General features: G+C 59.0%; 1 protein-coding gene across 10 annotated transcripts in view; it reads right to left on the reverse strand.

Moving 5' to 3' along the window:
- Positions 1-1,598: 1,598 nt before the first annotated feature.
- RAP1GAP2 (RAP1 GTPase activating protein 2) overlaps positions 1,599-15,206 on the reverse strand; it is a 51,015-nt gene continuing 37,407 nt past the window's right edge. For 5 of the 10 annotated variants that reach the window (XM_079325344.1, XM_079325351.1, XM_079325353.1 and 2 more), the window contains 21 exons: positions 14,895-14,930; positions 14,642-14,686; positions 14,212-14,244; positions 13,722-13,931; positions 13,288-13,391; positions 12,747-12,825; positions 11,929-11,982; positions 11,619-11,702; positions 10,793-10,893; positions 9,758-9,887; positions 9,480-9,635; positions 8,977-9,048; positions 8,582-8,668; positions 7,981-8,115; positions 5,699-5,833; positions 4,665-4,783; positions 4,419-4,532; positions 3,901-4,018; positions 3,395-3,518; positions 2,022-2,101; positions 1,599-1,632 (listed from right to left, as the gene is read on the reverse strand). In XM_079325344.1, coding sequence (XP_079181470.1) covers positions 1,624-1,632; positions 2,022-2,101; positions 3,395-3,518; positions 3,901-4,018; positions 4,419-4,532; positions 4,665-4,783; positions 5,699-5,833; positions 7,981-8,115; positions 8,582-8,668; positions 8,977-9,048; positions 9,480-9,635; positions 9,758-9,887; positions 10,793-10,893; positions 11,619-11,702; positions 11,929-11,982; positions 12,747-12,825; positions 13,288-13,391; positions 13,722-13,931; positions 14,212-14,244; positions 14,642-14,686; positions 14,895-14,930 — 2,025 coding nt within the window. In that variant the 3' untranslated portion in view covers positions 1,599-1,623. The remainder of the gene's footprint in view (positions 1,633-2,021; positions 2,102-3,394; positions 3,519-3,900; positions 4,019-4,418; positions 4,533-4,664; positions 4,784-5,698; positions 5,834-7,980; positions 8,116-8,581; positions 8,669-8,976; positions 9,049-9,479; positions 9,636-9,757; positions 9,888-10,792; positions 10,894-11,618; positions 11,703-11,928; positions 11,983-12,746; positions 12,826-13,287; positions 13,392-13,721; positions 13,932-14,211; positions 14,245-14,641; positions 14,687-14,894; positions 14,931-15,206) is intronic. The other 5 variants (XM_079325346.1, XM_079325352.1, XM_079325350.1 and 2 more) reach the window with 3 other exon arrangements.

Raw genomic sequence — 15,206 nt, forward strand, 5'->3', positions numbered from 1 at the left:
TGAGAGAGGTATTTTCTGGGAAAGGGCATTATGGGGAAGTTACCTTGCAGAATCTCTAATGCTTTCAGGATAACCAGAGCCTGCCCAAAAGCAGCAGGACAGACTCTGCAAGGGCTGGAGCAGCCTGATGCCTCACAAACCCCTGGGGTTTGAGCATTGGCTCACCTGGTGATCCAAGCACAGGGCAAAGCAGAGGCACCAGGGCAATGCCCTGCAGAGCTCAGGGAGGCCAGAGCTGTGACACAGCCCTGGCTTTGGGTCACCTGTGCCAGTGCCAGGCAGGGACAGAGCAGGGAGCAGGATCCTGCCAGGGAGGGTGGGCTGGCTGCAGGCCCAGCCCCAGTGCCTGGGCCAGTCACTCACCTGCCTCTCGTGCAGGAACTGAGCAGGTTTGGAGTCAGGGGTTTTGGGGGTAGGTAGGAACTGGGGCATCCTAGAGACACTGCAGAACCCCCTCCAGGGAGAGCAGCCCAGGACTCCCCCAGGGAGGTTTTGCCCCATTGTCCCAGAGAAGAGAACAGCAAACAATTGCAGATTGCCCCAGAGCCACTAACACAAACTTTGGCCTGACCCCCCCACCCTCCAAAAAACAAACACAAACCAGCTTCCCACTGATAACTGCAAATAAAGCACGGAGGGACCTGAACTTGCAGAGGTCTCTCCTGCTGCCCCTCTGCCCAAAGGAGCTGCCAGGCAGCCCAGGGACAGGGAAGGACAGTGCCCAGCACACCTGGGCAAGCACAGGTGAGCAGCCCAGCAGCAGGAGGGGACGTGGCCTGGCCAGGAGTGTGCAGCACAGGCAGAGGCACAGCCCCTCCTGCAGAGTGCTGGGCAGGGGCACAGGGGAGGGTGGCTGTCCCTGGGGACAGGGCTGCAGCAGCAGCACCTCGCTGCCCAGGCCGGGTCCCTGGGGTGCTGCAGGTTCTTCCCTTTGTTGAAACGTTCTGTGCAAAGAAGAAAAGGGTGAAAGTGTCAGGAGTGTGGGAGAAGAAAGGTCCCACCCCTGAGGGGCTGGAGCACCTGTCCCAGGCAGGCAGCTGAAGTGATTTCCCCCAAGAGAAAGGAGAAGGAAACTCAGTGATGGGTGAAAATCCCAGCTTTTTGAGACCCATGCTTTCAGAAATGTACATTTCTCTCATTTCAGGTTCCATGGGCTCTTCTGCTTAGCTTGGGTCTTCCTAATGACACCTTAATTTCATGGAACAGACCCCAGGTAAATCCCACTGAGCTCCCTTTACCTCTGCCCATGAAATCCATCTCGTGAATCTTCCATTTCCCCCTGGATTTTGGGAATGGGTAATGCACTGCCCTTCCACCCCAGGGCCCAGAGCAGCAGCAGTTGTAGAGATGGGCACCAGTGTCTGTTAAAGGTTAACTGGGAAAAGTGCAGCTGCAGGGCTGGGGAGCTGCAGAGCAGCACTGCTGGGGCAGACCTGTCACCAACCCTGCCTCTCCCTCTCCCACCTACAGCAGCATTTAATGCCCCAGGGTACAGCATGGGTCCCACAGGCAATACCAGAGTGTGAGCAGCTGTGGGTGGCTGAACACAGGCAGCCCCAGAGAGGCTTTGAGCAGCAAACAGAGCAGATCAACACTCACCTGCAAGCTCATGGCTCCCTCCTGCTAGTGGCTCTGTGTCAAAAACAGAACATGGTCTGGGTTTGCAAACAAATCACAAAACCCCTTCTCTTTCCTCCCTCAGGGGCCCCAGAGCCCAGAGCCCGTGCTGGGCAGGGGGATGAGAGCACAGCACCCCCAGACCCCTGTTTGGGCAGGGGGATGAGAGCACAGCACCCCCAGACTCCTGTTTGGGCAGGGGGATGAGAGCACAGCACCCCCAGACCCTGTTTGGGCAGGGGGATGAGAGCACAGCACCCCCAGACCCTGTTTGGGCAGGGGGATGAGAGCACAGCACCCCCAGACCCTGATTGGGCAGGGAGATGAGAGCACAGCACCCCCAGACCCCTGTTTGGGCAGGGGGATGAGAGCACAGCACCCCCAGACCCTGTTTGGGCACCCACCATGCTGGAGCTGCCGTGGCTGAGCTTGTCAAAACGAAACTTCAGGTTGGACCTTGGAGAGTTCCTGTTCTTTACATCTGCTGGAGGGGGAGGACAAAGAAAGAACCAAAATTATAAACTGTGAGCAGAAATGTTTGCTGCAGTGCTGGCTGCACTGGCCCAGACAGGCACTTCAATGGGCTCTCAGGAGTGCTACCAGTATTTAGTCTGCCTTGGCTGAATGTTTAGCAAAAGCTGTATGTTCAGTGTTTGCCATGGAACAAATTGAGGCTTAATTACATTTCACTTCTCCTGGAAATGCCACTGAAAAGTCTACAAAGAATGACTGATCCATATAATGTATGGGTGGATTTTCATGTTCTTGGCAGGAAAAATACAAAATAAACACTTCAAGCATTAAAAGGGGCTGGTTTAAGGGTTCAGAAAATCATGAATTAATTCAGGAGGAGGACCTGTGGGTGCCTGCACTCCGTGGCCCCATTTTGCCTGCACTACTCCAGTTTCAGAGCTGTTTGGGTCTGTTTGTGCCTCCTGGCTGTTTCAGCTCCTCAGCTGACAGTGTCTCACGTGGCTGCTGGTGCCTTGTGGCTCCCTGTGCTCGAGGAATCAGGATGTGTGAGCAGGGCCACCCCTGTGTCACTGCACTGTCACCCCAGGACAGGCCAGCATTCCTTGAGCTGCACCTCAGTGTGGAAATCACCCACTGACAGGGATGGAGCTGGTGCTGGTTGGCAGCACAGGATTGGAGCCAGGACCACGGGAAGCTGCTTGTTGATTAAATAATTGTGAGTCATGGCTCAGCCTCTGGAGACAAGAGTTTCCAGGACTACTGCACACTGTCAGGGGAGACAGGGGGAAAAAGGCACAGCAAGAGCCAGCTCTGCACTCTGATTGAGGGAGGAAACAAATTCCCCATGCAAGCACAGAACTAGAGCTTGTGGGGCTGTGTCTCCAGAACGTTCTACCAGCATGGGGCTGCCCCACACCCGAGGGTGCCTGTCCTGCCAGGGTGAGCACAGCTCCACCCCAGAGCCACAGACCCATCCCAGAGCCACAGCCCCATCCCAAAGCCACAGACCCATCCCAGAGCCACAGACCCATCCCAAAGCCACAGATCCATCCCATCCCAGAGCCACAGACCCATCCCAGAGCCACAGCCCCATCCCAAAGCCACAGACCCATCCCAAAGCCACAGACCCATCCCAAAGCCACAGCCCCATCCCAGAGCCACAGCTCCATCCCAGCCCAGAGGCACAGCCCCATCCCAGAGCCACAGCTCCATCCCAGCCCAGAGGCACAGCTCCATCCCAGCCCACCCCTGCAGGGCCCAGGGCTCGGGGGGCTGCAGGAGAGGTGGCAGTGCCTGTCCCCACCTGTGGGGCTCCTGCTCATGATGACAGGGGTGGCCTGTCCCGGGCCGGGGCTGTCGCTGCCGGGGCTGGCGCTGTACACAAACACGTCCTGCCTGAAGGGTGACGCCGTGGAGGGCTGGCTCCCCTGCTCACACACACACACACACAGAGCAATGGCTTTCCTGCAGCCAGCCTGCCCCAGCCTGCAGCGCCCCTGCCCTACCTGCTGCCCACCCGCCTGGGCACACGGGGCAGCCCCAGGGCACCCCGAGGCTCCCGGGCTGTCAGAACCGCAGCTTTGGGCTCTTGCTTTGGGGGGGACCTCAAACACCCTCCCTGGGCAGTGGCAGCTTGCACCAGCCTCTCCCAGTTCTGCCCATCCTGGCCCTGGTGTCCCCCCAGCACACCCACCCTCCTCCCCACACCGAGTGGGGCAGCCCCTCCTGCCAGCGGCGAGATGCCCTGGGGGCTGCCCCCGCAGAGCCGGCTCGGGGGCTCGGGGGGCTCGGGGGGGCTCCGGCACCCACCAGGCTGTCGTACTCCTCCAGGGTCTCGCTCTCCCCCGCCGTGCTGCTGAAGCTGCTGGTGCTGGAGGAGGAACGGGAGATGTTCGAGCGCCCGTTCTCTTTCAGCTTGAGAAACGGCCTGGGGAGAGGCGGACGGAAGGAAGGGCGGGGGCTGTCACCAGGGCAGGGTCCCCGGGGGCTGACAGGGACAGGGACCCTCGGCACTCCCCGCAGGAGTGCATAGCCTTTGGGGTGCTCAGCACACAGCCACAGCAGGCGGGGGGGAGCTCTGGGGGCGCCCAGGTCCGGCTGACTCTGGGAGGGATGGGCACAGCCTCCTGCGCCCTGGGAGTTTGGGCAGGACAAACGCTGCTCTCTGCTCTTCTTTGGAAGGACCAAAAAGGAACTGTGCTCACCAGAATCTTCCCTCTCTTAATATCAAACTTATTTACGGTCAAATTCAGATATGGTTTTCCTTGGCAAATTCCTTGATGTCTGTTGAGCTGTGGTGGAAGAGGAGGGGGCTCCTCCTGGCTCACCTGTCTTTGTTGGGGCATATTTCAGGGGAGCTGGGGTTGGACGAGGTTTCAGATTTCATCTCTTGGGAGGAATGTCCTAAATCTGGTGTCTTCTGGGCTCCAGAAACGCTGTCACTGGGGCACAAAGGGACAGGTTGCACGGGTTATGCAAGAGACTTAAAAAGGATGGTCAGATTGCACTGCCCAGTAAAATATAAGCTGTGAGGGTTCATGGAGGGTGCTCCAGAGCCAGCGGCACACACTCACCACCTCGTCCTGCTCTCGGCCTGGCTCTCTGAGGTCGTGTGCAGCCGAGGGAACAGCCCTGAGCGGCGCTTGATGGGGCTCCTGGACTGGTTCTTGGCAGCTGCAGCTGGGACAGGGGGCTGGAAGCAGAGGACAGCCGGGTTTGAGGGCACAGCTCTCCTGGCAGCTCAGACACCAAACATCTGCGAGGAGCTGCGCTGCCTGCACATCCAAAACCACATAAAGCCAGAATTTATCTTCTGTCTCCTTTCACCATGGGACCAAAACCCCAGGAGGCTTTTACCTAGTTCTCACACAAAATGAGCCCAACTTGAACAAGGCATCCAAACTCACAGCCTGCTCAATTTCCCCCCCAGCCTTACCCTTGCTGCCCATGCAGGTGACAGCCAGGCTGCATCAGCAGTGACCTGTGGGCTGTGAGGAGTGGGGAGGGGAAGAGACAAGGGACACAGGGACAGTGGGACACATGGACACATGAACAGAGGGACACAGGGACAGTGGGACACATGGACACAGGGACACATGGACACAGGGACACAGGGACACAGGGACACACGGCCAGAGGGCAGGGGTGGAGCGGGGCAGGGGCAGTGCAGGGCCAGGGGCAGGGCAGGGCGGGGCAGGGCAGGGAAGGGCGGGGCAGGGCAGGAGCAGGGCAGGGCAGGAGCAGGGTAGGGGCAGGGCAGGGTGGGGCAGGGCGGGGCAGGGCAGGGCGGGGCAGGGCAGGTCGGGGCAGGGCGGAGCAGGGCAGGGTGGGGTGGGGCGGGGCAGGGCGGGGTAGGGTGGGGCAGGGGCAGGGTGGGGCAGGGCGGGGGCAGGGGCAGGGCAGGGCGTGGCAGGGGCGGGGCAGGGTGGGGTGGGGCAGGGGCAGGGGCAGGGTGGGGTGGGGCAGGGCAGGGGCAGGGCAGAGCAGGGCAGGGCAGGGCGTGGCAGAGGCGGGGTGAGACAGGAGCAGGGGCGGGGCAGGGCGGGGCAGGGGCGGGGCAGGGCAGGGTGGGGCAGGGGCAGGGCGGAGCAGGGCGGGGCAGGCTCACCGAGAAGGTGCTCTTGGTGAGCTCGCCGCTGCTGTGCGCGATGCCCCCGCTCAGGCTGCCGGGGATGCCCCCGTGGTGCCTCTTCTGGCTGCCCACCATGGTCTCCATGGAGTGGCTGCGCACCCGGATGGCTCTCTGTGCACAGGGACAGCAGGGCATCACCACCAGCAGGGCAGCCCACCCACGCCCCTGCCCTCCCCACGACTCCCCAGAGCAAGCACACCCCGACAGCAGCACGCTGCTGGCAGAGCCATGCAGGGGCCCCTGGGGACCCCCGCAGCCACCACAGCATCACATTGCCCCCCGCTGCCCTGTGATTCCTCTGGGACCAGGAGATGCAGACACAGGCCCCAAGCCCAGACCACAGCCAAGCCACAGGCCAGGTGTGTGCACGCCTCTCACAATTCTCCCTGCACTCAGAGATCCTCTCCTGCCTCTCTTGCACCTCTTCAGCCTGCCCCAAAACAGCCCCTGAGCTGCAGGCTGCACAGCCACAGAGATGCTGCTGTTCTTCAGCAAGCTACTGCCTGACAATACACTCAGCCTGAACTGCTGCTGTGGCTCCTGGTTTGCTCTCCAGCTCTGGAAGGCACTGGAGGTGAGCAGTGCAGCCACAGGCTCTCCCTGCTCACTCTGACCTTCCCTTCTCCCCTTCCCTCACTCTTCACAGCAGCCACCTCCTCCACTGTCTCCCCAGCTATCCCCTCAGCCACAGCTGCTGCTCCTCCAGCCCCTGGACAAAGAGTAAATAACCATGGCAGCATGCAGGTTTGCTGGAGCCACAGGTGGATCCACACCAGGGTAAGAGGAATCTGCAGCCCTGAGCTCTCACCAAGCCCCCAGTGCTGAAGAGCACAGCCCCAACAGCCCCTCGTGCCCACCCAATAATGAACATCAAGCAAGAGTCCATCAGACCGAATTTATTGGGGTCAGCAGCAATTCATACACGTGATGCTTTCTCAGGTGAGAGTGACCCTTCTCACAGCAGCTGCCACAGGCACTCACACCTGCAGCTGCTGGACTCTGTGAGCCTCCCCAGCACCCAGCCCTGGGCAGGGCTCCTTCCCCTGGAGGAGGCAAAGGCGCCTCAGCCCTCAGAGCCCAGCAGAACTGAGCTCACCTCTGGGACTGGTCCCTGGCAGGGGGCTGGGGCTGGGTCCAGGTGCAGGGCACAGGGTGCAGCGGGGAGCAGGTGCCAGCCCTCCTGCCCCTCGGGTGCCCCGTCACTCGGGCAGGGCTCGGGGCAGCAGGTGGGCCAGCAGGCAGCCCAGCAGCACGGCCCCCAGGTGACCAGCACGGGGCAAGGGGCTCACCTCCCACCTCAGCACTCCCTGCAGGGCCAAGAGAGCATGGTGTGTGCCCCACACACACCCAGTGTGCCACAGCACCCTGCCCGACCTCGGCCTGGGACCCTGTGTGAATTATGAGCACAGCAGCTCCATCCCTGCATGTCCCACCCCGGAGCAGACACAGCTGAGCCCCTGCACTGGGGTCTGGGGGCACCCTCCTGCCCTGCCCATCTTCCTGGGACAGGATGAGGTGACTCACTCGCCAGCCTCACCTCTCTGTGCCATAGAAACAACCGTGCCTGAGATAACTGCAGGGGCTGCTCCAGCACAGTCACAGCCAGGACACCCCTGCCCAGACTGGCACACCCAGTGCCAGCCCCTCCACAGCACAGACACCTGGAATGGCTCAAAGCCTCCCTCTCGAGGGATGTCCCAGCCAGTCACTGCCCCTGCAGCCAGGGGCTGCCCAGAGTTTGCTCCAGAGCACGTCACCCATGCCTTTTCCTCCAGCCCACATCCCCTGCTTCCCCCCACACTCACCCAGTGTCCCTGGCACACTCAGCTCCACTTCCCCCCACACACACCCAGGGCCTTTCTTTCCTTCTCTGTTTGAACACGACCAGCATGTCCCACCCGTGTCTGCCCCAGGCACCCTCCTGATCCCAGCAGGGACAGCCAGAACAGGAGCAGGACAAGTCCTGCCACAGCAGAGCCTGGACTGAGACCCCTCTGGGCACACAAGAAATGCTGCAGCACTGGTGGAGAGGTGCTCAGGAGCTCTGGATAAGTCACTCCAGAGTGAACACTCACCAACAATGTGACAGTGCCAGCTCATGCTTGCTGCCCCTGGGACCAGCTTGGGCACCTGGCAGGCTGAGCAGGCAGTGCTGGCCCCAGTCCCCTCCTCCTGCCCCCTCCCCTCGGGGACACCTCTTGTCTCTGCCAGCCCCAGAGGTGCCTTTTAGCTCTGCTGTGGGCAAGGGCAGGCTTTACCTTGAAGGACTCCAGGAAGCCTCCATGCCCCCCGTTCTCCAGCTTGTCCTCCTCGGGCCCCAGCCCCAGCATGGTCTGCGTGTGCCCGTGCAGCTCGTCGTGCAGGTTGTCCAGCAGGGCAGCCCGTGTCCGGTCCTGCAGGGCACACCAGGGGCTGAGCCAGGCTCCAGAGAAGCAGTGACCCCTGACACAGCTCCTCCTGGACAGGGCAGTGCCCTGCCCACAGTCACCATGCCCTCCTGTAGGGCAGTGTCCCCACCAGGGTCACCATGCCCTCCCCATGGTCACCCTGCCCTCCCCCTGGCCACCCTGCCCTGCCCATGGTCACCATGCCCTCCTGTAGGGCAGTGTCCCCACCAGGGTCACCCTGCCCTGCCTGTGGTCACCCTGCCCTCCCCCTGGTCACCCTGCCCTGCCCACGGTCACCATGCCCTCCTGCAGGGCAGTGTCCCCACTGGGGTCACCATGCCCTCCCCATGGTCACCATGCCCTGCCCATGGTCACCCTGCCCCCGTCCCCACCAGCACTGACCCAGCACAACAGGGAGAGGTGGCTCTGAGTCCCCAGCCCTGCTCTGGCAGGGACATGGGGGCAGTGTTACCTCCAACTTGGCAAACTTGTCAGACTTGCAGCAGGCGTTCTCAGCATTGATGAGCTTGGTCAGCAGGAACTCCCTGAACTCAGGGCTCTGCAGGGAGACAACCAGGGGCAGAACACTCCCCACTTCCAGACTCTCTGTGTCTCTGGTGCCACAGCTGCACCAACCCCAAACCCGAGCTCACAGCACCAGCAGCCCCTCCAGATGGGTTTGAGGTGCTCACCTGCATAACACAGGTGCCCCAGCCCCAGAGCCACTGTGCTGCCTTGCTCAAGTAATGCCAAAACTAATGCAGATCAGTTCCAGGAGTCCTGTTTTCCCCAAGCCATGGAAACATCTCGGACATGCACATCTACATTTTTTTACAGCTTGGAACATGCTTCCCTCCCAGCTCCTACCTTCTGGAACACTGGTGGGCTCGGCAGGGGTGGACCAAAGGAGGGGACATCTTCCCTGGCTGTGACTGATACCTGAGGAGGCAAGGGACACGTTTGTCAGGGTGCAGCAGGATGGCAGTGTGATGTGTCAGACTGCTCCAAGGCACATTCAGACCCTGAGGACCAACAAAACTCTAACAAATGAGCTGTTCTACACACATGCATTTTATGCACTGATGTACACACACATTATGCAATAGTGCACACATAACACACCTGTGTGCACCTGTGTGTGCTCAGCACACAGGTACCAGTCCCAGCAGGACTAACACTGCCTGCACCCCTGAGCACAGTCTGAGTGCCCTGGGCAGCCTGTGCAGGGCTCACCACCTCACAGGGCAGCATTTCCCCCTAATGTCTAAACCAAGCCTGCCTTTTGCCTTTTGCCATTGCCCTGTCCTGTCACTGCCTGCTCTTGCCAGGAGGGGCTGGGGCAGAGCTGGTGGGTGGGGGGCTGCCCTCACCTTGTACAGTGTGCTGTCCCCCTCGGGCTTCTCCACCTGCACCACGATGTAGGCGTGCAGGAAGTTGGAGGCGATCATGTCTGGCACAAAGGGCGTGTTCTCCTCTTGGAAGATGATGGCCACGATGTCATTGCCAATGTGCCTCTTCCTCTGGAGCTGAGGCCAGAGGGGCAGCGTTGGGTCAGGGAAACCAGGGGCTCTGTGCTGCAGGCTGGGAGCCCTCCCAGCGCCAGGGCATCCCCACTCAGCCTGCTGTGCCAGCCACCTCCTTCTCTTACTTGCTGCGTGTCTCCCTCGGTAAAAGGCAGCTTGGTGGAGACGTGGAACATGATCTCCCTGTCCCTGAACACCGTGTACACCGACTCCGCTCCCGTCTGCCCGTGGCTGACATCCAGGCCTCCTCGGAAACTGCAGAGAAACCACGAGAGACCAACTGAAAGCTGCACAGGGAGCACCGTGGCTGTCAGGGACAGGCTGGGGGAACAGCCCAGCTCATTTATCTTTATCTAGCAGCCAGCAAATGGCAAAGAACAAACCATTTGTTCTTGTTCTTCGTGCGTCATGGGCTGTAACGGCATCGCTGCCTGCCTGAAACACAGGCTGGCCACAGAGCAGGGGTGGACACAGAGCAGGGCTGGACACAGGGCTGGACACAGGGCTGGCCACAGAGCAGGGGTGGACACAGAGCAGGGGTGGACACAGAGCAGGGCTGGACACAGGGCTGGACACAGGGCTGGCCACAGAGCAGGGGTGGACACAGAGCAGGGGTGGACACAGAGCAGGGCTGGACACACAGCAGGGGTGGACACACAGCAGGGCTGGACATAGAGCAGGGCTGGACACAGAGCAGGGCTGGACACTGCCAGGGCTGGCCATAGAGCAGGGCTGGACACAGCCAAGGCTGGCCACAGCCAGGGCTGGCCACTGCCAGGGGCACCAGCTGTGCCCTCCCCAGCCTTCCCCAGCCCTCCCCAGCCCTGGGCTCTCTGCAGTGACCACCCAGAGGTGCCCGTGGCTGAGCTGCGACACCGGGCACGGCACATTTCCACAGACTTCCTTCCCCCCATGCCTGAATATAGCCAGATTTTATCACAACCTCAAAGCTGCAGGAAAAGAAGTTTTTCTCTCTTGGCAGCTCAATTTTTTTTTTTAACTCCCCCAGCTTTGAAAAACAAGCCAAAGCTATATTTGCTTCTGCTCCGCACATCCCGCTCGTAAGCGAGATGACTTCTGTTCTCACACGTAGATATTTTTACATATGACATGGTCTCTTGTTAAGGTATTTGTAAAATCAGCCTTTTTATCTAACTTACCCTTTGAAGTCCTGCAGAGTTATGGTGTCTCCCAGAAAACTCAGGAAGTTCTTGAAGGCAGTGCTCTCTTCATTATTGCCAAACAGCTCCTCCTCCTGTGTCTGCAAAGCACAGGGTGCATCTGCTGACAGCCCCAGTTTCCTGCCCTGTTCCAGCCACAGGCTGCTCCCCACCTCTGCCCCAGCTGGCCACCACACTGGCCAGCAGCCCCCAGCCCATCCAGGCTGTCACAGCCTGCCCAGCACCCACAACAGCTGCTGAGAGCCTCTCCTCAAGGACCTCAGGATAATATCTGGGAAATACCAAACCAGAAGTGAATCCTGTGCTGAAAAATCCCTCAGCATCTCGCTCTTGCTGTATTTCAAAACAATGAGACCCTAATTACATTCCTGCATGAGTCACTCAATCCATCCCAAAATGCAGTATGTAAGATAATTAGTGCCTGTTGGAGTAATTGAGTCTGAGCTCTGCACTCCCCATCCAGAGCTCCCCTGCTAATGACAGCATTTTCAGAAACCCCACAGTCCCTCCAGACAAACATAGCTGTTTAGCTGTCTAAACTTATATCTGATTAAAATACCACGCCTGCTAAAATCCATTTTCACATCCGCTTTTCCCTGCAGCAGCCTGTGGGCTGGTTTCCACCCCGAGACTTTTGTATCTCGTAATTTTTAAATGAGTGGGGAAAACACCCGAGCAATGAGAAGCACAGTGAGGACACCCAGGGACACGAGGTGCTGCAGAATTAGTGCCAGAGCTGGGTCTGTGCTGGGGGATCTGTGGTGACAGGGACGTGCCCCACAAAAGCAGCGTGGGGACAACTCACCTGCCTGAACTTCTGATAGATCACACCAAACTTGAACGTGTTGTTGACCTCATGCTCATCATAAGACACTATCATCTGGGATGCCTGCAGGAAAGAAAAATGCCAGTTGCTTCATCTGGTGGTTCAAAATGTGATGGCCAAAAGATCCGTGGTGGGGGTGAGGAGAGCCCACCAGACTGCAGCTGGGCAGCACCAGGGGAGGGAAGGGGGAAAGGAGCCAAATTCACACATAATTAGGCTGAAAGGTTTTCAGCAGTGGCCCTGGGTGTGGTTCTCAGTCCCTGCAGAGCACACGACCAGGTTACCTCACCTTGGGGTAGAGAACAGGGTTGAACTTCAGCCCAGAGGCATCGTCACAGAAGGCCTGTGGGCAAGGGAAAGGGCAGTCAGTGCCAGGTCCTGGGCCAAACTTCATGTCTTATACAGAAGCCAAATAGAGCCTCCAGAGGAGGAGCTCCCCACTCCACACCCTCTCATTGGGGTGCCCCATGGCCTGGCTGAGGCTGCAGTGAGCCAAGCCCCAGGTCTCTCCATGTCAAATGAGTGACAATTCCTCTCCTTGCCTGGCATCAGCAGGGAACCAACAGCACATCCCCACACTGCCCATCACATCTCAGCACTGCCCATCACATCCCAGCACTGCCCAACACTGCCCAGCACTGCTCAGCACTGCCCAACACTGCCCAGCACTGCTCAGCACTGCCCAACCCAGCCCAGCACTGCCCAACACTGCCCAACACTGCCCAGCACATCCTAACACTGCCCATCACATCCCAGCACTGCCCAACACTGCCCAGCACTGCCCAGCACTGCCCAGCACTGCCCAGCTCATCCCCACACTGCCCAGCACTGCCCAGCACTGCCCAGCACATCCCAGCACATCCCAGCACTGCCCAACACTGCCCAGCACTGCCCAGCACTGCCCAGCACTGCCCAGCTCATCTCCACACTGCCCAGCACATCCCAGCACATCCCAGCACTGCCCAGCACATTCCAGCACTGCCCAGCACATCCCAGCACTGCCCAGCACTGCCCAGCACTGCCCAGCACATCCCAGCACTGCCCAGCACTGCCTGCTGTGCACTGGCACAGGCTCTGCCTCGTGTTCAGCTAAGCCAGGGGTCTCACCTTTGCAATCTGGGGGATACTCGGGAGTTTGCTGAATCCTGCCAGTGGAATCTTTTCATGCAATGTCTTCACTTTGGACCTAGCAAGGGAACAACAATGAGCAGACAGATTCAGAGTCTACAGCAAAGCAACACCCACTGTTGGGAAACCCTGTTGTGCTGTGTTTGTGGGGTTAGTGAGCAAAGGCTCAGTTTGTCTTCTTGTCTCTGCAGCTCTTCAAATATTCATAGTCTGGGGGGAAATGACACAATGGCTCAGACATGCTGGGTCCTGTCAGCTTATAGAGGGACGTGACTGCTGTTATCCCAGGGAGGATTAAACACACAGAGGTTTACATTCAGTTCCAGCAGGTTTAGCAACAGATCAAAGTCTCACGTTCATTATCAGGTTTAGGCAGAGACACAGGGATGCTGCCACTGCCTCCATCCCAGCTGGACCCCTCACCCCTGCCAGCCCAGCTCCAGCAGCACTTGCTGCAGAAACACAACCAGGGACTCCCAAATATGGAATATTTTGTTAAACAGAGCTTTTTTCCCCATACCTGAGTATAACCCTTAAATATTCCGTGCCATCTGTCTCCTCACACTTCACAGAAAGGATCAGATTGCCGAGGCTGCTGGCTGTACAGTAGAAATTTAAATGATCCTAAAAATAGAAAACTGCACGTTAGCAGCTGGGAAGCAACTCACCCATGGCAAGGACACTGTCTGGACACCCTGGCACCCCAACACCCTCCCAGCACCCACACACCTCACCCCTGGCTGGGCAGAAGGGCAGGGGCCACACAGGGCCAGGGGCTCAGAGCCAGTGTCCCCCCTGGGGTCACAGGACACCTGCAGGGCCAGGGGCTCGTGGCCATCACTGCCACGCTGGGACATGGTGCCTCCACTCCTTGCAGAGAGGGACACTGTAAAACTTGCCCGTTTTGCTCACAGATGGGGTTTTTAGCCAAAGGTGCCAGTTTGAGGCACCCACCTTCCCCAGGAAGTGCTTGCGGTAGGCTCTGGCCTCCCCCTTGCACTCCAGCCTGTAGCCGTAGCTGCTGGGGCTCAGGCTCTCCTCCTCCTCCTCACAGATGCTGCTGTCAGATGAGGTGGGCGTGCCAAGGTTTTCTGGGTCCTCTATCCAGTATCCCCCAAACTGGGGCAGGATGATCAGCGGGTATGGGCTGCCCTTCTCCAGGATCTGCAGGGACACGAGGGGTCAGGCAGGGCAGGGCTGGGGGGACAGAGCTCACTGCCCCATGTGTGACCCCCCAGCCCTGGCACAGGAGGGACAACCCTTCTGAAACCTCTGTTACAGGAGAGGGCACATGCTCCTGAGGAAAAGCCAAAAACCACAAAGGCAGGGAGGGGGAACATGGAACATGCTCTATGCAGCTCCTCTCAGAAACAGAATCCCCCCAGTTCCTCTGCCATCAGCAATTTTGGAGGGGCATTCACCAGAAGGAGTCCAGGGCACCCACCTCGTCGATGCTGGGGTATGGGATGTAGTCCTCCTGGAAAAAGGAACCAAAACACCAGCTATGACCATCTGCTCCCCAGCAGCTGTCCCTTGAAACCCCAGCCCTGCCACAACCCAGGGAGTGCCTGCAGCACCTGCTGCTCCCTGGTCTGCAAAGTCCTGCCAGTGGGAGTTCCTCTGCTGCAGCTCCTCAGTGCAGGGCAAACCCCAACCCTGCTGCACAGCTGGAAGCTGAAATGCACCAGTCTGGGCTGGATTAGGGATTTACAGGCACCATGCTCCCATCCCTGCCCTCCAGTCAGTGCCTTCTTCTTAGATTACACCTAAATCCTTTCCAGCCCTGTCACTGACTGTCTCTGGTGATCACATTAAACCTCTGAGAAGGGGGGGACACTTGAAAAGATCCACTCAAGAAATAAAAATCAACCAACCTTGTGTTTCTGGCCTCCAGACTTCTGCTCCTCCAGTTTTGGTGCCTGTTTGGAACAAAACAAATGCATCAAATAACGCAGTAATAATGTGGTAATGCTTTTGCCAAGACAGGGGTCAGTTCCCCAACACGAGAGTGGTTGCAGAGCAGTGCTGGAGGCTGTCCCAGAACAGAGCCCACCTCCCAGCACTGCTCTAGGCCCTGCCCTCAGGGCTCTGTGGGCAGACTTTACTGGCATGCACACTGCTGCTCACCTGCATTTTTTCCAGCATTTCGAAGAATTCTGCTGACTGAAAAGAAAAGAAGGAAATCTACTGGTGAGCCAGTCCCAGGCACACTACAGCAGGAACACAGGATCCCTGCCCTGAGCACCCATCTGCCCCCTGAATGTGGCACCAGGAGCTGCCATCCAGCCCAACCTGCAGCTCAGCATCATTGCTGCAGGTGCCCTGGACCCCCACAAAAGCTGAGATTTGTGCATGGTTTGATCAGGGGTCTTGAATAATGAATCACAGCAGCATTGGTGAAGCTGGAGCAGTGCTGGGCTGCCACTGCAGGGTTAATCC

Source organism: Erithacus rubecula (assembly GCF_903797595.1).
Source record: "Erithacus rubecula genome assembly, chromosome: 22".
NCBI classification, from domain to species: Eukaryota; Metazoa; Chordata; class Aves; order Passeriformes; family Muscicapidae; genus Erithacus; species Erithacus rubecula.